Here is a 24,146-nt window from a genome sequence, read left to right as displayed (position 1 = left end):
TACTCTTATTTTCTTGTCATCAAAGTTGTTGTTTGATCTCATTATTCATTGATTTGGTTGAATACTTAAAAGTCATTCATTCTTTTGCAATTCGATTTCATGACATTTAAGAAATGATATTAAGGCCCTCTTTGGATCGTTTGTGCCTTTCAAGCTAACCTTATGCATGCTTAAGCATGATTTTCCATTGTTAACCATTTTAAGCCTACATGTAAACCTTTTCTTTCATTTACCAATTTTATTTCCTCGCCTTAGCCCGAAAAACAAATATTTACCTTTCTAAGGAACTCATAGGGAATGGGTGTTACATTTCGAAAAAGAAAAAAAAAAATCACACAATTGGTGAAAGAAAAGAGAAAAGTTGTAATTAAGTGGTGGTTGAATGAAATTTCATTTTTGGGTTTCATTTTTGGGCCTTCAAAATAAATTGGTGGTTGTTCAGGAAAGGAGTGAATCAATGTAAATGAAGGTATAAGGAGTTTTGATCATGTAAAAGAAAAATAAATTCTCATTGTGATGATTCGAAGTCTTGTAAACAATTGTTTTATGCTCTTATATTTTGAGTTCCTTGGACTTTGTTTTATCCATACCTTTCATTTCTTACTCACCTTACACCCTTGGCCCCATTACAACCTATGTTAAAGACTTAAATTGATCTTAAATGTCATGTGGTTGAATTGCATTCATTTTTCTACTTTTAAGTGTTTGGCATCCTTCTTGAGATCATATTAATGCAAGTTCTTCATCTTTCTATTTCGAGTTAAGTCTTTATGGTTTAACTCTAATCTCATGTTTATAACTGAGTGTTGCATTATAGCCCTCTTCCGAGTGATTCATTTGTGAGAGGACAACTTTGGTGAGATTTGAAGTTGAACTTGTGCTTTGTATGATTTTTGAAATTGTGTGAAAACTAAGATTGGGGAATTTGTTGCATTTGGCTATCACACTACCACACTTTGAGCATATTATGTTTTGAACTTTGCCGCTTTGTGAATAATGTTTAAAATTGAGCTTTTATTGTTAAAACTTTTGAGTCATGTGCATGAGTCATTTCTCTTCAGAAAATGTTCGGAAAGATTGTTTTGAGTTCTTTTTATTTTTGTAATTTTTTTGTTTTGTTTTGTTTTGTTTGTTTTGTTTTTGTTAATGTAATTTTTTTTTTTTTTTTTGTTTTTTTTTTTGCTTAAAGACTAACAATCTTTTAAGTTTTCTAATTACCTTGTTTTACAGAATCAGTAAAACGTTTGTGGGTATCGTATCTGTTAAACCCTCAGGAGACACAACTCCTCCTACTAGGGATGCCTAAAGGTTTAAAGGCTTGTTGCATATGCTCAATGCAATCGAGTTACCTACGAAAGTGGTCTAGTTAACTTCTTGTTTTGTTTTTAACATTGTTTTGTGTTGTTTTGCTCGAGGACTAGCAAAATCTAGGTTTGGGGGTATTTGATCGGTTCATAATTGTATATCATTTTGTACCCTTCTAGCTTATGATTTGGTTATGTTTTTGAGTTAAACTTGTACTTTTAATCCTTTTTGTGTTTATCTTTCAGCTTTAGGGAACAATGATGGCTTTGGATAGGAAATGATGCAATCCATGCATGTTAAAGCCTGATTTGGATAAAGGGAAGAAGAGCTTAAAGACAAACTCATTTTGGCTACAGCCCCCTGCCAGTCCAGTTTCGTAGGTCATATGTCAAGCCTTGTTTCAGCAACCTACATAGCTCGAATGAGGCCACATTCTTCATGAAAGTTGTTCCAATTGGTGTGTACTATAACATATCCAAATTTCAGCCCCATTGGATAAATCTGGAGTCCGTTACCTAGCAAACACAGAACCATGCTCAGGATGGATCTTATCAGCGCGGAAAATGAGTTAGCAATTTGTTTCGGCCTTAACTTCTTCATCCGACCTTGGATTGGCCCAAATAACATATGGCTGGAAAGAAGACATTCTGAAATTCAATTTCGAGTGCTTAAAGTCCTAATTTTATTAAGAGAAGCCCAAGTTGTAATCCCTTGAAGTTGCTGGTCATGCTGACCTCAGCATGTGCTGGTTGGATGCTTGGTCATGGTGAGCTAGGTATGAGCTATCATTTCTGGTTGGAAGCTTGGTCATGGTGACATGAAGATGAGCTAGGGCTGCTGGTGGGATCTATTGGTGAAGTGCATCAACCAATTCAAGATTTTCTAATACAAGTGCATCAACCATTTCAGATTTTATAAAACAAGTGTTGTATGCATTAGCCATATTGAATTCAGATTTTCACTTCCCCTAGGCCTATAAATAGGGAAGTTCTCTAAGCTTGTAAACACACCCCAAGGGGGGGAGCTCTCAAACACTTCTCTAGAGCTCCCTTCCCTTCTCTCCCTCAAATTCTCTTAGTTTCTCTTTCTAGTTTTCAATTGTTATAATGAGATCTTTGTGCTGAAATTCTCCTTAAGTTTTTCTTAGTTCCACTTTACTTTTCATTATGTAAATTCTTTTCTTTAGTTTCAAGTTTGATTAGTTTCCAAGTTTCAATTATGGTTTTTGTTCTTATTCATTATGCTTATAAGTTAATATGCTAGTTTGAATGATTGATCACCATTTAGGCTTGCATGTTAGCTATCTTGGTTTGAATTAAGAGTAGACACCATGCTTTAATTCGAATTGAACTATGAATAGGAAGAGTATGTATGGACATTCGACAACAGGGATTAGATACATGCTTGGTTGTTTAAATTGTTCTTCTATGCTTAATGGGTTCCTAATGCTTAATTTTAGGTTAGACAACAAATGATCAAATTAGGGAATTAGGAACACAAGGTTATGACCACACACCATGGCTTAATCATACTTTAGCTAGAATCAATCCATTAATCTAAATTGAACTTGGGAACTTATTTGCTTGAGTTACTTATTTCTTTCTTCCTTGTTTTATGTTCTTTGTTTTTGTTTCTATTTTGTGTAGGGAAACTAAATTGGATCATTCAATCACCAATCCCTGTGGAATCGACCTCGCACTTACATACGCTAAACTACCAACGGTTCGTGCACTTGCGAGTATCACAAGTTGAGGATGCAACTGAATCCATTTTGGTGCAGCTGTATCTACGCAACACTCCCTAAAAAAAAACCATCAAAATTGAGTTGCAATTCATCAGAGCACCAAGTATTTCGTAAAACTCAACCTATGAATAAGATAACATGTAATGCTCAGCAAAGTGAATTTCTTTTTAATACAGAAACATCTTCTAGAGTTCAAAAAGCTTCCTTTTGGACATAGATGTAAACCATCAATGCTCAGCATCTCCCCACAAGGTTAACAAATACGTTATGAAAAGGTTAAACATAAAGATACACATAGATACATAAAACCAATATGCTAATTCACTGCTAATAATCAATAAAGTTAGATTAAGTAAGAAATAAAACGTACCATGCACAATATCTTGAGAATTTGAAGGATTACTAAATTCTGGCATTCCACTCAAATCACTGTTGCCCACCATGTCTAAAATCCTCTGCAACTCAGACTCTAATTTTTGTTCTTCATCCATAGCTAACCTTTCGCCAATAATTAAGAGTATTTGCCTTGGGTAGGAGAAGGATTGTTCTATTCCATGACTGGCTCTGAGAGTAGCTCTGGGTATGAGAAGTGGGAAAGACACGATGAAGGAGAAGAAGAGGGTTTAGGTATCAAAATAGAAGAAGACGCTCTGACTTCTTTTTTATTTTTTTGGTTTTATTTTCTGTTAACTTTTCTTAATTTTAATTATCAAAACATTAATTTAGGGTAAGGGTAGAATAGGAAAGAGAAAGAACAAAAAAGAAAAAATTGATGAAAAATCATTAAAAAGCAAAAGGGAGTGCAAGTGGAGAAAAGGGGAGTGGGAAAATCAGCTCCCTATTTTTATTGTTGAACCTTATCTAGAAGATTTGAATGACCCAGTTAAAATAGCTAAGAAGTTCTTTCCTCCCAACATGCATTATTTTCCAAGTCATCCTTCTAAGTCTTTGAAGTTTTATAGGGACATTCTTTTTGAAACCCAATCAGCAGACATTAAGCCCATCAAGGACAAACAAACATAAGCCACTATTTTCCATTCCATTTATATACGCCAAGTCATTAAGCCAGAACACTGGAGTAAAAATGCCTATGATCAAAAGCCACTTCAATCAGGCCTTACTTATAATTATGGAGACTACATTGATGCCTGGTATACAATTTTCTTTCATCAATTTGAAGACTTCAGTCATTCATGGTTCATGAACTTCGATGCCAAATTCAAGCCCTATTTTCCTTACTGGTTTCTCCAATGGTGGAATATTAATGGTTCCTGTTGGGAAATCCTTCCAGAAGGTCTACGCCCCACATTTAATTATTTTTGTCAGAAGCACCAACTAACTAAGCAGGAGAAATTCTTCCCTATGCTTCTTCATTTCTTTGCCAAATATAAGATTCCATGGATTCTAAAATGGAGCTATCAGATTAATTGGGACACCAGATTTCTATGTCGTCATTACGTAGTCAAATGGTGGGACAAAGTCATTCTAAATAATATTATTAATGAAGTCCATGCAAGTTATCCACCTATCCAGATGCCAGTCGCTCAAGCCAAAGAAGCCTCTCCAAGCAGTTCAAATGCCTCCCTCAGAGGGAAATCTAAGAAAGAATTAACAGAATTAGCAGAGCAACTCCTTGCTCAAGTTTCTCAAATGAAGGATGAAGATGAAGACAATGCCAGTCCAAAATCTGAATCTTCTTCAAGCCAGATGCCCAGTCAACAATTTAGTCAGAAGCCTAAGCCTAGATGGTCCGATTATGTGCCCGACAGTCAAGATCCTTATGATCTCTCTGAAGATTGAAGCCTTTCAATTCAAAGATGCTCTGACAAGTTAAAGGTTTTTTTTCAAAGATGCCCATGCCTTTCAATTCAAAGATGCCCATGCCCTTCAATTCAAAGTAGCCGAAAGCAAAGATGCCCTGACAAAGTTCAAAGTTAAATGTTTTTCACTTCAGTCAAAGTAGAAGTTAATTCAAAAGTTATTTTGTCCTCTTTTGTATGCCAAGACTTTAAATAGAAGCCTTCCGTCAGTTGTATCTCCAAGCTTTGTTCAATAAGCATTGTAAGTTTCTTCAGTTTTCAAAGTTCTCTCAGAGTTTGTAGACCTGAGACAACTACAATAGTTGTGAGTGAGAGTGGAGTGTGAGTGTCCTGCGTGACATTGCTTGCTTTCATTGAACTAAGATTTCTGTAAGTTCTTACTTTGTTTTCAAAGCTTCCACAGTTAATAATATTTTCAATTAATATTATTTCCTGTGTTTATTTCATAGTCCTTCAAATTCTAATTTATGTTAATTCAATTATTTTCATTAATTTATATTCTCATTTTAATTAAATTAAGTGCTCTTATAATTTTTTATTTTTTTTTGTATAACTTATTCACCTACGTTAATTTTCTTTTGAGTTTATGATTAATTTATTAGTTTCAATTTGCATCCATTCAATAATTTATTTTATTCATTATTTCTCTATTTTTTATTTGTTAGTTGCCCAAGTCATCTACCAAGTCAATTATTTAGTCATCCCCTCTATCATCTACCGTAATTAACTAATTCCCTTCTTCTTCCAAGTCTTCACTCCATTAAATACACATGCAAAGTTTTCATACACATGCAAAGTCTTCAAGTCATTAAATACACATAAGCCAAATCCAACTCTAAGTCTTCCGTCTATTACTAGTTAAAAATCCTTTTTAGTCTAGTTCTTCTAGATTATAGGTTCTAATCCCCTTCTGGTATATATATATATATATATCCAGCTGACGTCATCGAGTGCTTTTAATGTTGGCTGTTGGATATGCATTTGCACGAGATGATTCATGCTCTTGTCCACACTTAATAATTTATCATCTTTAAAAGCACATGTATGGGGTCCACATAAAATTTGGCCTAAGCTGAAGCTGGGCTACATGTGGCCCGGTTTGAGGGCTAAAGGGCCAAATGTGGCCCTCTAATTTTTGCCAAAATTTTGTTTAGCCCATAGCTGGAGATGGGTTTTGCATTATTTTAGAGCTATATTTGGGATATAGCCCATGACTAAAGATGGCCTAAAGGCCAAATTTGGTCTCTTTTTTTTTTTGTCGATGGCTTAAGATTGACAAGAATATGAAAGTTCATAATGGGACAAGTATTTCCCTTCTCGAAGCATATTGTCTTCCCAAATCCCCATGTATAACAGTTTTCTTGGACCACCTGACCTGACCGACACCATTAATTGTGAAGATTGGGTTTAGTGATTTAAATAGCGGATACCTTCAGGATACAGGCTGTGTTGTCCTGTTCCTGTCTTGAGAGCTTGTCACTATTTGAGAGAACCTATCTATTTCTTATTTTTCGGTCGGAACCTATCTATTTCTTATGACAATAATATTATCTTGAATTGAATTGAATTGCATTTCCTTGACTTACTGCAAAGGAAAAGCTTGGCAGGTAACACTCACAGAACAATATAAAGTGAAACTGAAGATGATCAAGTAAACAATTAGCATTGAGGATGTATTATATCATTATGGATCGAACTGAGATTTATCTATTGTGACAAAAACATTGTATCTATACAAGTTAAATGGTGCCCCCCAAACGGTAAAAAACAGCCATTATCGCCATCTGTAAATATCCAATAACTCTTACTGGGCACCGATAAATACATATTCGATGTCACCATGTACAAAACAAGAATGGTCAAGTCCTTCATGATCCCGAACCACTTCAGAGGTTAAAAAGAATCCATCTGGCCAAAATGATGATTAAGGTCACGCAAACGGTGACAGTTTGAATCAATAGATGCTTTCGAAAGAAACCTGGATATGTGGAAGATGCCTAGGCTTTGGGCTTGAAGCAGTAGCAAGGCCTTGAAGTAATTTCACAACATCACTGGCATCATCAAGATAGTACTTGGCCTTGCTTGGCTTTCTTCCGACTGTGCAGGCAAATATTTCGGGAGGCGAAGGCAATGATGGACTGGAGACCGTGCTTAATATGCTTTCAAACATGTCTTCATCGGATCTATCATCCCCAATGCACATCACAAAATCTGGTGCCTTCCCATCATTGACCATTCTTGAAAGAATCTTCTCAGCAACCAATCCTTTGCTTACTCCCTGCATGTAACAAGGCATTAGTGTAAAAATTCACACCAGTATTGTGTTTGCGTAAGTGTATATGTGCATGTGGGGAGAGAGACTCTGTGGAGGCAGTCTTACCTGTGGCTTAACTTCAACAATATGCTGGCCCCTCTTAACAACTGCTGGTTCATTAGAAAGAACATTTTCCAGATGATCCAACAATTCCTTGGCTTGACAGGATCCAAAGTCAGGGTCTGCATCTTGATGATGCCATACCAAAGCACTCTCTTTAGTTTCTATGTTGGAGCCATCCGTTGCCTCTGTATACAATCTCATCACAGGCTCCACAATTTCTTTCCAATCCAGATCGGCACCAACGGGACTGGTTTCCCACTCAGAACTTCTATTCCACCTAAACCATAAAACAGACCAAAATACCTTAATTCAGTTTAAAAATCAGGAATGGGCTTGCTCAATATTCAACAAATAACATATTAGTAACATACCTTAAGAAGTAACCATGTTCAGCAGCAATTCCCAGCGTCTCGCATGAGGCAAACCAATCGCTCAGAGAGGTTCTTCCTCTCCCGCTAACAATGAAAACAGTGTTCTTTGGATCCTTGCACAGGGAATTCATAAGAGAGAGGACTTCTGGGCTTGGGGCCTTAATAATGGAAGCTTCGGGAATAACAGTTCCATCATAGTCCAGGAATATTGCCCTTCTATTTGTCCTCTTATATGCTGAGACAATATGGTCTATAGACAACTTCCTAAAGTTCGGAGAAAGGGAAACAACTCTGAACCTCAAGCCCAATCCAATCCCCCAGCACCGTTTACTATAATGATCTCGGCATGCTCTGTCCAAATCCTGCGCAAAGCTTCGAGCCCAATAAGCCACATCATGAGAACTAACATAACGATAGTGTTTCTCATGACGTAATTGCTTCTCGGATTTAGGCATGGTGATAGCCAAGTTCAAGGCATCAGCTACAGCATCAATGTCCCACGGGTTAACCCTGATTGCTCCACTTAATGAAGGTGAGCAACCAATAAATTCAGACACAACAAGCATGCTTGTCTGAGGAGAATCTTCTGTAATGCCTAAAGCTTCATTTATAAGTGGAGTTCCCTGCCTGCAAACAATATACTTGTAAGGAACTAAGTTCATTCCATCCCTCACAGCATTCACTATACAACATTCTGCTACAGCATAATACGCTGTCTTCTCATAACGCGGGACAGGACGATCAATAAGAACAACCGGTTCATAAGTAGGTGAACCATAAACCTCATTTATCCTTCTGGCAGTTAAGTATGTCTCACTCTTTGCTTCCTGTACATCTTTCCCTGAGCCTCTTGCAGGATTCACAATTTGAACCAGAACTATTTTGCCCTGCAACTCTGGATTCTGCTGTAAGAGTTGTTCTAAAGCTAGAAACTTTAAGCTGATGCCTTTAAATATATCCATGTCATCAATACCAAGAATCATCTTTTTCCCCTTAAACTGCTCTTGAATCTCTTTAATTTTGGAAGTTGTATTCGGAAGATTCAACGCAGATTCGAGCCGACCCATATGAACACCTACAGGAAGAATTTTAATGTACACAGTGCGGCCAAAATAATCAAGCCCAATATGTCCTCGTTTGGATTCATAGTCCAGGCCCAACATTCTACTGCAGCATGAGAGGAAGTGGCGTGCATAATCAAATGTATGAAAACCAATGAGATCACAATTTAGCAAACCCCTCAAAATTTCATCTCGGACAGGCATAGTTCGATAAATTTCTGATGATGGAAATGGACTGTGAAGGAAGAATCCAAGCTTCACTCGATAGTATCGCTTCCTCAAAAATGTTGGGAGAACCATCAAGTGATAATCATGAACCCAAACACAATCATCCTCAGGATTAATAACTTCCATCACCTTGTCTGCAAATATTTTGTTTGCAGATACATAGGCCTGCCACAGTGAGCGGTCAAAGCGATCGCCATGATCCGGGCACATCGGCAGCATGTAATGGAAAAGGGGCCATAGTTGCTGCTTACAAAACCCCAAATAAAACTTCTTTTGAAGATCACTTGGTAGAAATGTCGGCACACAATTGAATTCCTCCAGCAGTTTCTGTGCAACTTCATCCTGCTCACTGATATCTATTTCAGCCTTGAGAGACCCCACATAAACAACCTCAGTTTCAGACGAAAATCCATCCCTTGATTGTAACAAAATTGAATCCTCATCCAAACTGAAGCGCCATTTATCCGTTTCTGGATCCTTTTTAGCATGTAATGGTAACATATTCGCCACAACAATTTTCCGCTCACGATAAACAGATGATGTGGAATCTGAATCCCCATCATCATTGCTATAACTATCCACATCAGAGATAATGCCAGGAACAGTCATCACACGTGGAAGGGCCCTTGGAGTACAAGGAATATCCAAAAGTCCTCCAGATGCCAAATCAAAAAGGTTCGTACAAGATCTTGATGCCATGAATAGAAACCCGTTCTACTTGAATCATGCAGAGCAACAAAGTACCAGAAAATAGTAATTTCCACAAACCTGCACAAAATTGAAAGAATGATCACACCATTAAACTGCTGCCACTTACTAAATCCTCTTTTCCCACCTACAACAAATAAACTACACATGGTCCAATTCTGATTACTGGTCAATAGAATCAAAATAATTACACTGAATATAACATGCTTTCCTCTCACATGTTATGTTGCAACGAAAGGAAAGAGCAAAATTACATTCGCCATAAAACATACTGAATATGGAAGTATATCAATTATCAGGCATGTGAAATTCAACTCTGTGTTTGAATGTCCTGCTCATCCCTGATAAATCGAATTCCATGTTTCTTTACACCATTTTCAATCCATGATTATAAAACAAATGAAGTGTGGACAAAAAACAGGTACTAGGTAACCAGGTAAGCATGCATCCACAGCACCTTTTTGGTACAAATACGCTGAAAGGAAGTTGAAACAGCTGACGTGCGGGCATCCAAATAGGGCGAAAAGAAAATTATACTGTAAAGAGAGTTTTTTCTAATCAAATGAAGTAAAGGAAGAGTTGTACAAGCATACCAAAAGTATAATTATAGGTTTCTAGAAGGCCCTTCTGTCATCATACATTGACCATTGTCCTATCCTGAATTTATTCTCCACGTATCATTTGAATCTGATGCAGAAAATTTACCTATACTAATACGTGCAGTAGTATACAAGAACTAAAATCCTTTTTTTCCTTTCTAGCGTGACAGCAATATCCAACCTAGTCAAATTATTCCAAAGAAAAGCAAACAGTGCGCATCACAGATTTTATTACTATTTTGAAGGTTTGATGCAAATCTAGCAGATAAACACAAATCCTGGCTCTGCGACACAGTAAACTACCTTTCCCGTACGAATAAATTCCTAAAATGGTTTTCTACCAATCCAAACAAGAAAACGAACACAAATTTAATTTATTTTCTTTGTATTCGAAGAAAAATAACACAAATTTATCAACCAAAAAGAAAATGAAGTACGTTGTGAAAGCTATATGCCGCAACTACAAGTAAACGAAGATCTCAGCATACGCTGCATATAAGTGAAAAAACGTGAGCATTACCTGAGCCAAAATTTATTATGAAACTAAGAGTCCCGTCTGGAGCTTCGATCAACAACTTCCTGCCAAAAAAAAACTGTCAAAATCATTCCAAAAAGACAAAATTTCCATAAACCAAAAGGCACAAAATTAAAAATCTATTCAGGTTATAGCGTTTTTGCCGTCCGTTTGGTTCCCAATAAAATAGAACAGTTGAAGAAAAGAAAAGCTCGTGAGTAACGAGAACAAGCAAAAACTAAGGCGAGTAGTTATGTGCAGCCGACTGAAAAGCGCAAATTTAGGTGACTCAGATCAAGACTTTTACTTGCTATGGCTATCTCACAAATTCTCGAGAACCAAACGGACCGCATGGAAAATTCAAGAAGCCGCCGCATAAGAAGGCGGCTGGCAGATCAACGAGGAAGACAATAGCTTACCTTTCCGGTGAGAGGCCGGCGATCGGCGCCGGTCGGTTATCGGAAAACGGCAAATTAAATTTTAACGTTGGAAGTGAGAGAGAGAGAGAGAGAGAGAGAGAGAGAGAGAGAGAAATGGAGGCTGCGCTGGTGTAACAAACTCAAAATAAAGAATGAGAGAAAGATCGGAATGTTAAAATATAAACAAAGTAAGAAAGTTTTAGAGGGAGAGAGAGAGTCCATGTGAGTTTTTTCACCGCGGTTTGATTATTTTAACTCAGGGGTTAGGTTTTATTTTGGATAACGTTGAGGCCTCCAACTATATTTCCAAAAATGACAATACTACCCTTTTTTGGTTTCCTGTTTTGATTTTCTTTATTTTCATTGCGCGTGTCTTTGTCCTCTTGTGGACCCCTCCTATCGGTTTTTTTTTCATGTTTTTTTTTTTCTTCTTCTTCTTCTTTTGGCTTTGGGAGGGTTTTTATCATTTTTATTTATTTTGATTTTGCGGGGTTTTCTCTTCTTTCGAATGTCACATGTATTAATGTCGTGGATAAGATTTGCATTAGTTTCCTTTTTCTTTTTTCTTATAAAAGGAAACTTTTCGTTAAATCACTCAACATTTAAAACATAAAAATTATCCATATCTTTTGGTTTTATTTTCTTGGCCAGATCCTCCATATCTTGTTGAATATGATATGAGAGTGGAGCCACTCAAACCCTTCGTCTATTGAATTATTTAATTATAAGATAATTGCATCCATTCCAAATAATTCTTTAAGTTTTTTTAGTATAGTATACATGTATGTACGTTGTGGTTTTGAAATTTAGTTGCCAAATATGCACCGTATTTATTTGAATTACTCATGTACATATATTTTTATCTCGTGTATTATTGATTTATGTATGTTGTAGTTTTCAACTCATTACGTTTTGGTTCGGCTTCAATTATGAGAGGAGGTAAAGACACAACTAGTGTAGTCCCATGAGAAAACTGACATAATGTTGACTTGTTATATAAGAAACGATAAAGACGCAATTAACGTACGTTCTTAAAATTTAAAATTTGTCAAATATTTTCATCGTGTGCTAATCCAATCAAGCATAGGGCAAAATAGATAACTAGCTAGGCTATAGCCTAAGCTAAAACTTGAAGTAAAATGAAATATTTTACACATGCCTTTAAACCTAGCCAGTGTACACTCACAATTAAAAAAAGAAAATATCATATGTATATCTTATTTAAAATCCTGCATTCATCCCTCAATTTAACCTAATTCAACACTCGATTTTAATAAGATCCTACCTAATTCAAAAAATTCTTAGATAATGTTTCCTAACATTTTCGTTGGCAAGAACAATTGTATATAAAACCTTCATAAAAACAAAAATAAAATAAACTAAAGCAAATAAAAATTGGTATCCTTGTGTGTGTATCATGAGGTCTATTAAAAATAATGTAGATGGGGGAGATGTAGACTGGTTTCACTAGGGAGGTAGCGTAGTCAAATGTGTCCTCCTCCATAATAATAAATTTACGAAATCAAGGCCACCATAATTTAATTTAAACCTAAGCTACGATTTTGATGAGTGTAGCCGCGTAGGTGAGGCAAATATTTATATTAGTTTTGGAAGTGTTGTTGTGGGAAATGAATTGGTTCTCACCGTCACCCAAAAAGGGTAGCTTAATTAATCTAAACGCCTTTGTTTAGGCTTTAGAGATGGATTGAAAGCACTTCCACAACTTTTATTAAACAACATTATCCTCTAAATAGTTTTTATGGCCATACAGTTTTTTAATACCAATTGTTTAGTTTTAACTGTGTGCAAAGTTTAGGTCAAATTTCCTTGAGTTATTTTTTTAATTTGACAATGTCCCGGCTCATCCAATTGTATCGTTATCCTCAACCAATTAATAAAATAAAATTTGTTTAGTGATTTAAGTTGTAATTAACTATGACAAAGAACTCAGCACGACTCTGTATTTCTATGCACGCCATTAGTGATGCCATTAGTGACTGGGTTGTGATAATCTGCACATGAAAAGGCCTTTGCGATGTTCAATTAACCTTGTGAGATTCATGCACTTCCCCCTAACAATAAAAAAACCAATATCAATGTCAAAACATCCTTTTGAACTTACAGGGCAAAACATCTTTTTTTTTATTAATACAAATGATAATCTAAATTACTCTAATTCAACGTCTATAATAAATTAACACTAGCCTCTCCGTGTGTGCTTCCGTACTTACGAGAGGCTTTTTTAAATTTTTTTTTTTTTTAAATTTATTGTAGAATTAAAAAAGATAATAGGTAGTTGTATTCCATAATAATAGGATTCATTATCTGATTTTTCTTTTTCTTTTAATTTTTTTTTAATATGAAAAAGTGTGAATTTACCTTATTATACTCATTTAATTAATAATTTCAATTCTTAATGTTTTTATTAACTAATAGCATTTTCTGGTATTTTGAATGTTTCACAATTCTCTACCTTTTGCTTTATATATATAGATTTGTGGGATTGTAATTACAATTTTAAAAGACGAGGGATTCAAACTCTAGTGTGCTTTTACAACCACACTTAACACCGTAACTAGAGTCTTATTTTTTCAATTTCCTTAATTTATTTGTGTTTGAAGCAATATTAGAAATGGAGAAATCACAGATAAAACAACCTCATATGCAAGGATAAAATAAAAAGGGAAAATCTTGTACATAACACAAAGGAGTTACGTACCTTTTTTCGGTGTGTGTATAATTAGCTTGTCATGCATGCTATTATGCTAACTTGGAATTTATTAGTGAAGTGTTTCAATTTTGTGGTATTTTTCCATAAATTATACAGATAATTATTGGATAGCACGAGTGTTATCCAATAATAAAGTCAAAAGATGCTTCAACTCAACTTTAAATCTTTAATCAGACAAATAATTTTTTATCCTAATTTCTCCGAAAAACGTGATGATATCCAGCCCAGCCGTTTCCGATTTATCATTTATCCAATCCAAAACCGAACCAAACAAATAAATAAAATATTTTTTTAGATTTAACGGGGAACAAAAAGGAATAATCTAAGGCCACGGTAGATTTGTGGATGGAAAATTAATTGTTTAAGTTTAAATACGGAAAATAGTTGCTTGGCATATGGAAAAGTAAAGGGAAAAATGAAGCCCTCCTCCCAACTTAGGTTTTATTTTCTCTTCTCATAGGAAAGTTTGGGAAAATGAGACAACATTAAATACATATTTTTCATGACCATTTTGTCATATTTCTGCTCAAATCAAATATGAGAAATGAAAGTTCAGACAAAAAAAATAAAATATGAGAAATGAAATAAAGTGATATCTCCTTATTATTTTCCCAGCATTACCAAATATGGGAAATAAATCTTCCATCTCCCATTCCTTAGAAAACGACATGGGAAATAATTTTTCATCAAATCCATTCCGTGAACTTAGGCTAGGAAGAATATGCCTTTGCTGTACAGTGAAGAAGATTTTATTGACAAAGGTAACCGACTCACATTTATTGCCCATTTATATTTAATTAATTAATTAATTAATCAATTAAAAATTTATTTAAAGTGGACGAGATGAGCTGTGCGTTCATAAATGACAGCTGGTTCTGCTAAGGTTCGCGACTTCGCGTTGCGGTTCCCCAAGAACCTGTGAAGTCGTACTATTAAATTGGTTTTTTTTTTCCTGAACTTTATATGCTCTTTGCATTGCATTTTTTAATTTTTAATTTTTAATTTTTAATTTTTCTTATTGTTTTTTTGTTTGAAAGATGGATATCGAGGGTGGCTCGAAAAAAGAGCTTGACTCGGCGAGCGCGACCCAGGACACCACTTTCCCAGCTGGCATTCCGCGTTCGGATAAGATTAATGGCACACATGACCTGGTCTTTTACCAAATTACCATCACTCTTCTCACTTCTGAACACATTGCTCTCGTTCCTCTATAAAATGCATGTTTTTAACATTTTCTAGATTTTATTTTTCCAAAGTATAATTAAATATTTTAAAGAGTCAATGTCGATTTACCAGTCCTAAAGAGAGAAAAAGAAATTGCAACTTTGATGACTGAGTTTGACAAGACTGTTGGAGATGATTTTAATAATATAACTCACATATTTTAACATTCCAAAGCTGTTAAAAAGACTATCGAAAATTCTCTTATACTAGCAAACACAAGTATATTCAAAACCGCATTAAAAAAACAAGTATATTCAAAACTTTAACAAATATATGTTACAAGCATGGAAGCAAGGAAGCTAATGCGGTTGTGGCCCATGGTTATTTGGGCATGATAAATGACAATGCAAACTATAATATTATCATTTTTAATATACAAGCGATATTGAGAAGGGTGTAATTAAATCTAGGACCTCAAATGTATGGGTAAATGCTCTTAACCACTTGAGTTACAAGTCTTTTGCATATTAAAATTTTTAAATCTTAAAAAAAGAGCAAATTAAACTTAGAAACTCTTTATAAGTTTAATTTTGTTAAAAAGAAATATGACTAAACGAATAAAAAATTAGTTAAAATACACGCTTGCCATGCCGTAATTCGAGTAGGCCATCGAGTAGTCTTAACGAAATGCTTTCCTTTGAACGTAATTTTGAAAAAGAGAGTGCGCACTAATAGTGGGTTTTGCTAAAACCATTTAATACAAAGTAAATTGTGTAGCAAGGATACTGGCAAGCACGTAATTATATCGAAGACGAGGTGCTCTAGTTTCACAGGCCAGGGCCGGTTTGGGTTTCAAAATAAAAAGTGGATAAAATCGAGCAGACAAGGATTTCTCCAACTTTTCTCCACTTACCATTTTCCTCGTCCCCCCACTGAGACCCGAGTACGGACGCCCCGACACGTGGAAGCACTCAAAATGTCCCCAGCGATGGCCACTACGACGACCTAACTCCCGTGGGACCCACCCCGTCATGATCCCACCCTCACCACCATCCGAGCCGTCCACGTCAGCCAACCCCCCTACTGGGAACCGACAGCGAGCACGCTCGTGACACGCGGGTATCACGTGACCTTTAAGTCAAACAATTGGAGATCCCTCATTGGGGGTTGCTCCGAGTGGGCCCGGGTTTATCCAGAGGCCGCGTTTCGTGGGGATATATAAAAGGGAAGGCAGGCGGGGGGTGGTAGGCTTGGTGGGGTCCTCTCGCCTCGCCCTGCCCTAATCCAAAGGGACTCACACCGTTGGCCCGTGGGACCCACTAACCGGGGTCTCTCTTCCAATGGTGAATGTTCCAGACGTGTCTTTCACGCTATCGCGTTCTAAAAAGCATTTGTTTTAAGAATTTTCGAATAAGGGCGAAGGGGGGAAGAGAAGAGAAGACGACTCTTCGTTTTTGAGATTGCAAATTTTCTGGTAAGGATGGTAGAGAGAGAGAGAGAGGAGGGGTTGCGTACAGACTTTTTTTTATTGTCGGATAATGCTGCATTTTATTAAATGTAAATAAATAAAGGGGTTGTTACGCGTGAGTTGTGTTGGGATTTTCAGGTTTACCCACAACTGCTATCTCTTCTCTTTTATTTTATTTTTTGTTTTTGATAGGCTTAATATCACAAAACGTCTCTAAGGTTTACAAAATTATCAGATTGCATCCTTAATTATTTTTTTGTTATTTGTGGTCCTCAAGGTTAGTATATGTTATCACAAATGATCCATACCATTATGTTTTGTCAAAAACTCCGTTAGTTTGCTGACGTGGCATATATATATATATATATCAAAACATCCTTGAGGTTCACATACTTATCACAAATGGTCCCTCTGAAATTTTTTAATTTTTTAATTTAAAATTCATAAAATTTTAGTTTTCTTTTAAAAAAATTTAAAAATATATATATTGTATTTTAAATACACGTAACACTATATTTTTGAAGATTTAGGCTCCACATATATGCCACACCAACAAACTAATGAAGTTTTTTTTAAAAAATAATTTAAAATTCATAAAATTTAAAAATGAAAAGACCATTTATAGAAGATTTTAACCTTGAGGACCATTTATGAACCATAAACCCTTGGTTTTTTCATTTTTAAGTTTTATGAATTTTAAATTATTTTTTAAAAACTCCATTAGTTTGTTGATGTGGCATATATGTGGAGCCCACATCTCAAATAATATAGATATATTTAAATAATTTAAAATTTAAAAAAATTAAAAAAGAAAACCAAAGTTTTATGAATTTTAAAATAAATTTTTTTGCAGGGACCATTTGTGATAGGTGCGTGAACCTCAAGGATGTTTTGTGATATATATATATGTCACATCAACAAACTAATGGAGTTTTTTTTACGGAATCTAATGGCAGAGACCATTTGTGATCGCACATACTAACCTTGAGGAACACGAATGACACAAAAAAAACATTAAGGATGCAATCTGATAGTTCGTAAACCTTAGAGACATTTTGTGATATTAAGCCTTTTTGTTATATTGCGTGCATTTGAAGCTTCTGGTCCATATTACAAAATGCCATGCCATCAGAAGTTTCACAAATGCTAAACTTCTCGACAGAATGATGAAGTTACGGCAATCAACAATGTTGAAGGCCATCATGAAAAATGAATTGAGGACATTGCGTGGGGAAAGTATACATCACTAGCTTTTAATGTGTACTTCCCTCTCTTTTCAATAAACTTTTAGTTTAACTATTGATGCCAACTAGCTACCCATGAGTTTTTAGTTGTATTTTCAATTTTGCTGGACGACGTTTCAAATCCGGATGTTGCTAGACTTAAAAGAAAAAAAAATAAGCAAGAGATTTTTACCTTAAGTGATTAAGAGCAGTTATTCTTGTAATTTAAATCAGGTCCTATGTTCGAATTCCCTCTTTCCAATATCGAATGTATTTATATAAATAAAAAAACACCCCAACTATTCTATTTCAACCACCCTCCAAAGAGCAAACCTGTTCACAAACCCATCTCCAATTCAGAGTTGCTCGTTGTTGGGTTTTTTCTTTGGTCAATGTCCAAACTATGGTTTTGAAGAGAGTGAGAGCCTAATTCCCTTCACAGAGCCCAACCCAAAATGAACCCCCTTACAAAAGAGCCTCTAGCCCATCAATAGCTACTGAACATTTGTGTTCCAATTGGTGCGCAATATTTGGATAGGAAGATTGATGATGCCTCATTTGTACAAGAAATAAATTCAAGAACAGGGTAAGAAGAAAGAGATTTGTGTAGGAACTTGAGGAATCTATAGTACGCTACTATTTTGACAATCCTATTGAACAAGTCCCTTCTCTCAGTCCAAAGGAAATATATAATAAAAAGAAAGAAAAGAAAGCTACACACTTTCTTTATCCTCTCACAAACCCAAAAAGGAGGATGATGAACAAGCCCTGTGTACCAAGAAAGTGACTAAATTGCTGGGATATCTTTTTTCAACCACTATATATAATGCATCGGCTTTCAACTATTGCACAACTTTACAAAGATGTACAATTTACATTATAATTTTAGTATAATCAAAATCAAATATGGTAGATCATGCCCACCTCCAGAGTAGATGCATGAGGTACGCTGAGTGCATAGCTGGATGTCCTGCTATTCCTCCTCAAGACTTCATATCCATAGTCGATTGCAAACCTCCTCATCCAACTAGATCCTTTCTTCGCATTCATGTATGTGTTCCCAAGTATGTATGCAATGCCGGCCTCCCTAGCTTCCATTAGATCCTGCAATTCCTCCCATGTACCCGTGTTGATCTTCGGACTCTCTGGAACGATGAATCTTACCTTCTTCCTTCGTTGGGTCGGGGGTGGTGACCTTATTTCTCTTTGCACCGATTCGTTCATTTCAGAATCAGTGCTATGCTCACCCATCTGAATCCCATCTGCATGAGTAGAACGTGTCCCAACAACTGTCATTTTATCGTCTTCCTTCCCCAAATCTTCACTCGTAACATTGGATTCAGGGCTTCCTGAGCGTATGAACTCTGCTATACTACACATGAGATCATTCTCAAATTCCACGTCATCTTTGTGAACATCACGATATCCATATCTCACAATGCACCTATAGAGTCGGTATTCTTTAGGGCCAATTTGGCCCACTAGAAACCGTTCCTCAGGTCTAACATGGGGAACTGGGACAGATTTGATGCAGAGAAAAACTAGGACCTGGTGAAAGGCTGGAAGGTTGGTCACAAAGTGGGAGAAGATTGCAGGAATTCCAGATACAAGGTCAGTGTGTATGAGGCCAATCCCACGAACTCGTACAATTCCAAGGCTGGGACCAAGGCTCAGCAACCAGTTAATGGAGACCTTGTTTTGTAATTCAAACTCATACCTTTTGATTGAGCCATAGTGCCAAACATACATGACAATGAAGAAAGAGAGAGCAAGAGCAACAGGAACCCAGGCTCCTTCAGGGAACTTGACAAGAGAAGCCGAGAAGTAAAGAGCTTCGATTGTGCCAAAAAAGATCACAAAGCAAATTGCAACAAAGACATTCTGCTGCCAGCATAGGACAATAACTAGGGACATTAAGCAGGTGGTGACCAGCATCACAGAGATAACTGCAAAACCTGTTCCGCATAAAAGTTTTGGGTTAAATAAATTTAACTGGAATGCAAGCATCATCATACGTGGGATAACTAAATGATTAATCCAGCTAATAGATGCAGATGCAGAAGCCTGTACTAAGCATGAAATAGATGATCAGTAAAATATGCTTAAGGATGTGCCTGGTTACTATTATACATCCAATAAAAACATGATTAAGGCTGTGGCTAAGATAGTAGCTAATTTGTGAGATCAAGAAAGTTTATGGAGCAAAGTAACAGGAAATATCAAGCATTCATTGGTTTACTAATTTGTGAATAATTTCATACCTGAAGCATTACCCATACGCTTTGTGTCTCTGAAACCAATAGTAACAGCCAAACATAACACCATCAAGATCCAATTGATTTCGGGGATATAAATTTGACCATGGATTTTGGAGGATGTATGGACTATTTTGACTCTTGGGAAGCAATCCAGAGAAGAACATTGCTTGATGATTGAGAAAGTTCCAGTGATGATAGCCTGGCTTCCTACTACGGCAGCAAGTACAGCTATTACCAGAACAGGCCATCTCAATTTCTCTGAGAAGTAGTGGTGGGGTGCCAGATTAGCCAAGAAGTTGCATATTTTTCAAATCTAGAAACTTCCTGCTAAAAAAAAAATCCAGATGTCTACCTGGTACAGATACGTAAAATCCAATCTTAGGATTACTTCCAACAGTGTGATGTGAAGATATATAGGCAGCTTGTCCCATGTATGCTAAAACCAAAGCTGGATAAACCAAAGAGGTGAAGGCAATCTGCAAAAAAATGTGAACATCTATTAGACAAAGTGGTCGTTTTGATAATGGTACTAGGATGAATAAGAGCACAAATGAGTGCCATAGTTCTAAGCTGCACTCTTATCTTGTATAACTTCTAAGAAAATATTCTTGAAAAATGTCCCATATCTTGGACACAATCAAAACAAAATCACTAAAAAAGCAAGTGTAGAAAATTTCTTCTTCTTTTCCAGGAGAAAAATCAAGCAGGCCAAGATTCTCCTCTTGGAAAGTAAACGGAGCTGATACATGACATAGCAAGAAGGAAACCCCAAGATTAGCTTTGCCTTTGACTAGTCATGATGTGTCGCTTTAACGGAATTTACTATGAAAAGATGGCCGGACTTCTAAGTCACCAAGTCAAAAGAACCTCTTCTGTTGTATCTGCTTTGCACCCAAATATGATTACAGCTGCACATGTCTATGAGGAATACTTAGAAAAGGCACTAAACTGCAACAGGATATAAACTCTGCCGGTGTGATGTTTATCTTTTCCTAATTTCCAAATGATTTATCATAAAAAACAGCTTCATTGAGATGAGGCACAAAATTAAAGTCTCCATCATACAAATACAATGCTAATATGCGAAGCAGACACTAACTATCACAGACCAACTAAACCACAATTATACAAATGCATTATCAATACTACCATATAAACTCCATTTCTGGATAATATAAGTTATAACAAGCCATGCGAAATTAATTCATAATCAAATTGCATTATAGTTTTGAGCTTTCTAAATAATGTACCTTGATTGACAATTGTGAAAAGTGTCCAAGATCAGCAAACATGGCTTCTGAACCTGGAAAAGTTATTAAGTGTATTAGAAAAACAGGCAAACCACTTTGCTTGTCACGGCATAAAATATGCAAGTCAATCCTATCCATACATACTGACCTGTTATACACAACAAGATTCCACCCAGGGACATCCAGCCTCCTTTCTGAGTTTTCTTTAAAAATTTGTACATATAGTATGGAGAAAGTGCTTTGTACACACTCGGATTGAAGTGAAGTATATTATAAAGACCAATTGCACTAATGCACAGAAGCCATGTCAGAACTATAGGAGCAAACAAGAACCCAACCCTATGAGTTCCATAATGTTGAAGTGCAAACAGGCCTATCAGAATGATGCATGCAATTGGAACTTCTACATCTGCAAAAAAAAATTATCAAACTTTGAGGAGGAAGTATAAATGCAAAGTAGCCATGTTATTTTATATAAGAAGAGTGAAATCAAACTGTCCAATCAATCAACCAATGAGATTTATGGAAGGCAGACACCAAAACTTGTCAAGTTAAAGAACAACAGTACGACAACACATTTCATCTGAACAAATTTCAAAGGTATGTATTGGACATGAAAATTTTACTAGACTGGAAGTGCAAATAACACAACATGCAAGTCTAAAGCAGTAGTGGTGGTAGTTACTTTAGAACTTCAAACTTGAGAAAGATCTGTAATGACTTATGGAAGGTACTTGAATTATGGGCAATTCGGGGATGACAACTAAGACAATTAAAGTAAGAAGAAGATCATAATTATTTTGAAATAGAAGGAAACTATGATTGGTGAAGATGAGCTGCACCGGAAAGAGGAAAAAAAGCTGGCGATTTAACAAGTTGGAAAAAATTGGACGAAGTTATGCCTTTAATCCCAGCAATTCTGAGGAAAGTAGATTCAGGTTGAAAACTACTAAACAAGAATTTTCCAATTATCTTCAAGCTCTTAACATACAGCTAATGTTCCAAAAGAGATTTGGGAAAAAATAAAAATAAAAATAAAAATAACTATCTTACATTTGTGATGCTTTTCGGACATAGAAAACTCCAGCCCTGAAACCGCAGAAAATACTGCACCAATTTAAAGCAAGTTCCGGTTAGTCAAAACGACACAAAATTCTACCTTTTCATCCAAAACCCACAAGCACAGAAATCAAAAATTACCAGAAATAGATGGTGTGAGGACACCATCACCAATCACCATGCAAGTGCCAATCAAAGCCAGAACAAGCAAAAATCTCTGCAACACCCTATGCCTCTCCAAAGTGGACTTCAACCTCGTCCCGAAACTTGATTGTAGTGACGAGCTAGTGTTTTCCTTCTTGTAATCAGAGAGCTCCTCATCAGCCAATTGGCAATTGGGCAACGAACTCACTCTAGCGTGACGACACAGCAACGAGTACAAAGCAAATGTCCCTCCTTCGCCATTATCATCAGCTTTGAGCACAATAAACACATATTTGAGAAGTGGAACCAGAGTGAGGGTCCAGAATACGAAGGACAATACGCCAAAAATCTCTTCATTGGTTTCTGAGTGTTCAATATCTTCAGCAAATGTGCTCTTGTACACGTACAGAGGTGAAGTGCTCAAATCCCCGTATACAACACCAAGACTCTGATAAGCCAGAGTCAGAATTGTTCTCCATGATTCTTTCTGTGGCCAAAAAACAACAATTTGATTACTACAATGAAATGGGTTTTTCTTCAATGCAAAAAATAAATATGAAAACAGAGAAAAAATTGCACCTTTACATGATTTTTATAAATCCCTGTTTCCGGATCCATGGTGGGTCGTCTCACTCTCAGTAGTCAAACAGAGCCATTGTTGCCTTAGATTGGAGAAAAATAATGAAACCCATTTGCAAAAACACCTTCCCCAGTTTATATTCTGAGTAAAATCACAGACTTACACGCATTCTTTTTTTTTTTTTTTTGGGTTTAATTAATAGGAAAAATCCGATGAGATTGTTTATTTACTCAATGACTTTCTGAATCTTTGATGGGTTGCCTCGTAATCTCAAAAAGAATCCCCCTTTCTTAATCTCTGCAAAAAAAAAAAAAAAAAAAACAGAAGAGACTCAACGAAAACGCCTCCCCGGGAAAGGTTTTTGAGAATACTGAACACAAAGAGAGCGTTACACACACACGAAAACAACTTCTTTGTTTAACTATGCAGCGAGAAAAAGATAGTGTCTTTAAATAATAAATTTAAAGAAGAAAATGCAGACAGCAGGTGAACAACCAACAAGGGAGAACAAGCACGAAAGGCCAAGATGATGGTGGCTCTACAAAGTAGTCAGTAATGTAAAAGAGATTAGAATATTTGGCGTCAAGCTTCTCTGAGAGAAAGCGAAAGACACACAATGAGAGAGAGAGAGAGAGAGAGAGAGAGAGAGAGAGAGAGATTGTTTTTGTATTATTGAAGTTGGTGGGATTTTTGCGTTTCTGGGCTTTTATGGTTTCTCACTGAGAGAGTAAATTAAAGGGCACTTGGCTATGAGACAGAGAGAGTGGTGAAGTGGCAGCCTTCTCCGAATTCCAGCAGCCAAATTTCTGCTGAGGCTTCCGAATCTATAATAATGCTTTTTGTAATTTTTCCAGGTAGTTCACCCAGTAAATGCCACTGGTGAAGATAACTGACACACTGACATCAGCTGAAAAACACATTAAATTTATTTGTCAAGTTAATTATTTCTGACCATAAAAATCCAATCTTTTTTGAGTATCTTCCTCAGAAATAAAGAAAAAAAAGAAAAGAAGAAGAAATCTCGTTTTCCATTTATGGGAAGAGTCAAAAGGTTCAGTATCTGGTGATTTTTGACATGTTTTGTGTGTGTGAAATGACTGTTAAATTCCATAGTTACTTTCTG

General features: G+C 36.2%; 2 protein-coding genes across 2 annotated transcripts; both read right to left on the bottom strand.

Annotated features, from left to right (window-relative positions):
• Positions 1-6,521: 6,521 nt before the first annotated feature.
• Positions 6,522-11,354, bottom strand: LOC110753200 (putative alpha,alpha-trehalose-phosphate synthase [UDP-forming] 10). Its single transcript, XM_021954038.2, has 5 exons — positions 11,147-11,354; positions 10,734-10,792; positions 7,618-9,674; positions 7,250-7,523; positions 6,522-7,147 (listed from the first exon to the last, which is right to left on the bottom strand). Exons 3-5 carry the CDS (start codon positions 9,603-9,605, stop codon positions 6,824-6,826), a joined length of 2,586 nt encoding a protein of 861 aa, XP_021809730.1. The 5' UTR covers positions 9,606-9,674; positions 10,734-10,792; positions 11,147-11,354; the 3' UTR covers positions 6,522-6,823.
• A 6,979-nt stretch (positions 11,355-18,333) lies between these two features.
• Positions 18,334-23,883, bottom strand: LOC110753248 (potassium transporter 6-like). Its single transcript, XM_021954112.2, has 8 exons — positions 23,023-23,883; positions 22,441-22,930; positions 22,294-22,347; positions 21,389-21,649; positions 21,241-21,293; positions 20,343-20,466; positions 19,994-20,248; positions 18,334-19,687 (listed from the first exon to the last, which is right to left on the bottom strand). Exons 1-8 carry the CDS (start codon positions 23,059-23,061, stop codon positions 18,633-18,635), a joined length of 2,331 nt encoding a protein of 776 aa, XP_021809804.2. The 5' UTR covers positions 23,062-23,883; the 3' UTR covers positions 18,334-18,632.
• Between the last annotated feature and the right edge of the window lie 263 nt (positions 23,884-24,146).

Source organism: Prunus avium, chromosome 1 (genome assembly GCF_965620075.1).
Source record: "Prunus avium chromosome 1, drPruAviu1.hap1.1, whole genome shotgun sequence".
NCBI lineage: Eukaryota > Viridiplantae > Streptophyta > Magnoliopsida > Rosales > Rosaceae > Prunus > Prunus avium.
This window is presented reverse-complemented; position numbering and strand designations above follow the sequence as displayed.

Excerpts from the sequence above, each read along its gene's own strand:
- LOC110753200 (XM_021954038.2), bottom strand. The coding sequence starts at position 9,605 with ATGGCATCAAGATCTTGTACGAACCTTTTTGATTTGGCATCTGGAGGA. Across the intron at positions 7,524-7,617 it reads GAACATGGTTACTTCTTAAG|GTGGAATAGAAGTTCTGAGT; the intron begins GTATGTTACTAA and ends TTTATGGTTTAG. Across the intron at positions 7,148-7,249 it reads TTGTTGAAGTTAAGCCACAG|GGAGTAAGCAAAGGATTGGT; the intron begins GTAAGACTGCCT and ends TGTTACATGCAG.
- LOC110753248 (XM_021954112.2), bottom strand. The coding sequence starts at position 23,061 with ATGGATCCGGAAACAGGGATTTATAAAAATCATGTAAAG. Across the intron at positions 21,294-21,388 it reads AATCTTGTTGTGTATAACAG|GTTCAGAAGCCATGTTTGCT; the intron begins GTCAGTATGTAT and ends TAACTTTTCCAG. Across the intron at positions 20,249-20,342 it reads ATTTTACGTATCTGTACCAG|AGAAATTGAGATGGCCTGTT; the intron begins GTAGACATCTGG and ends ACTACTTCTCAG.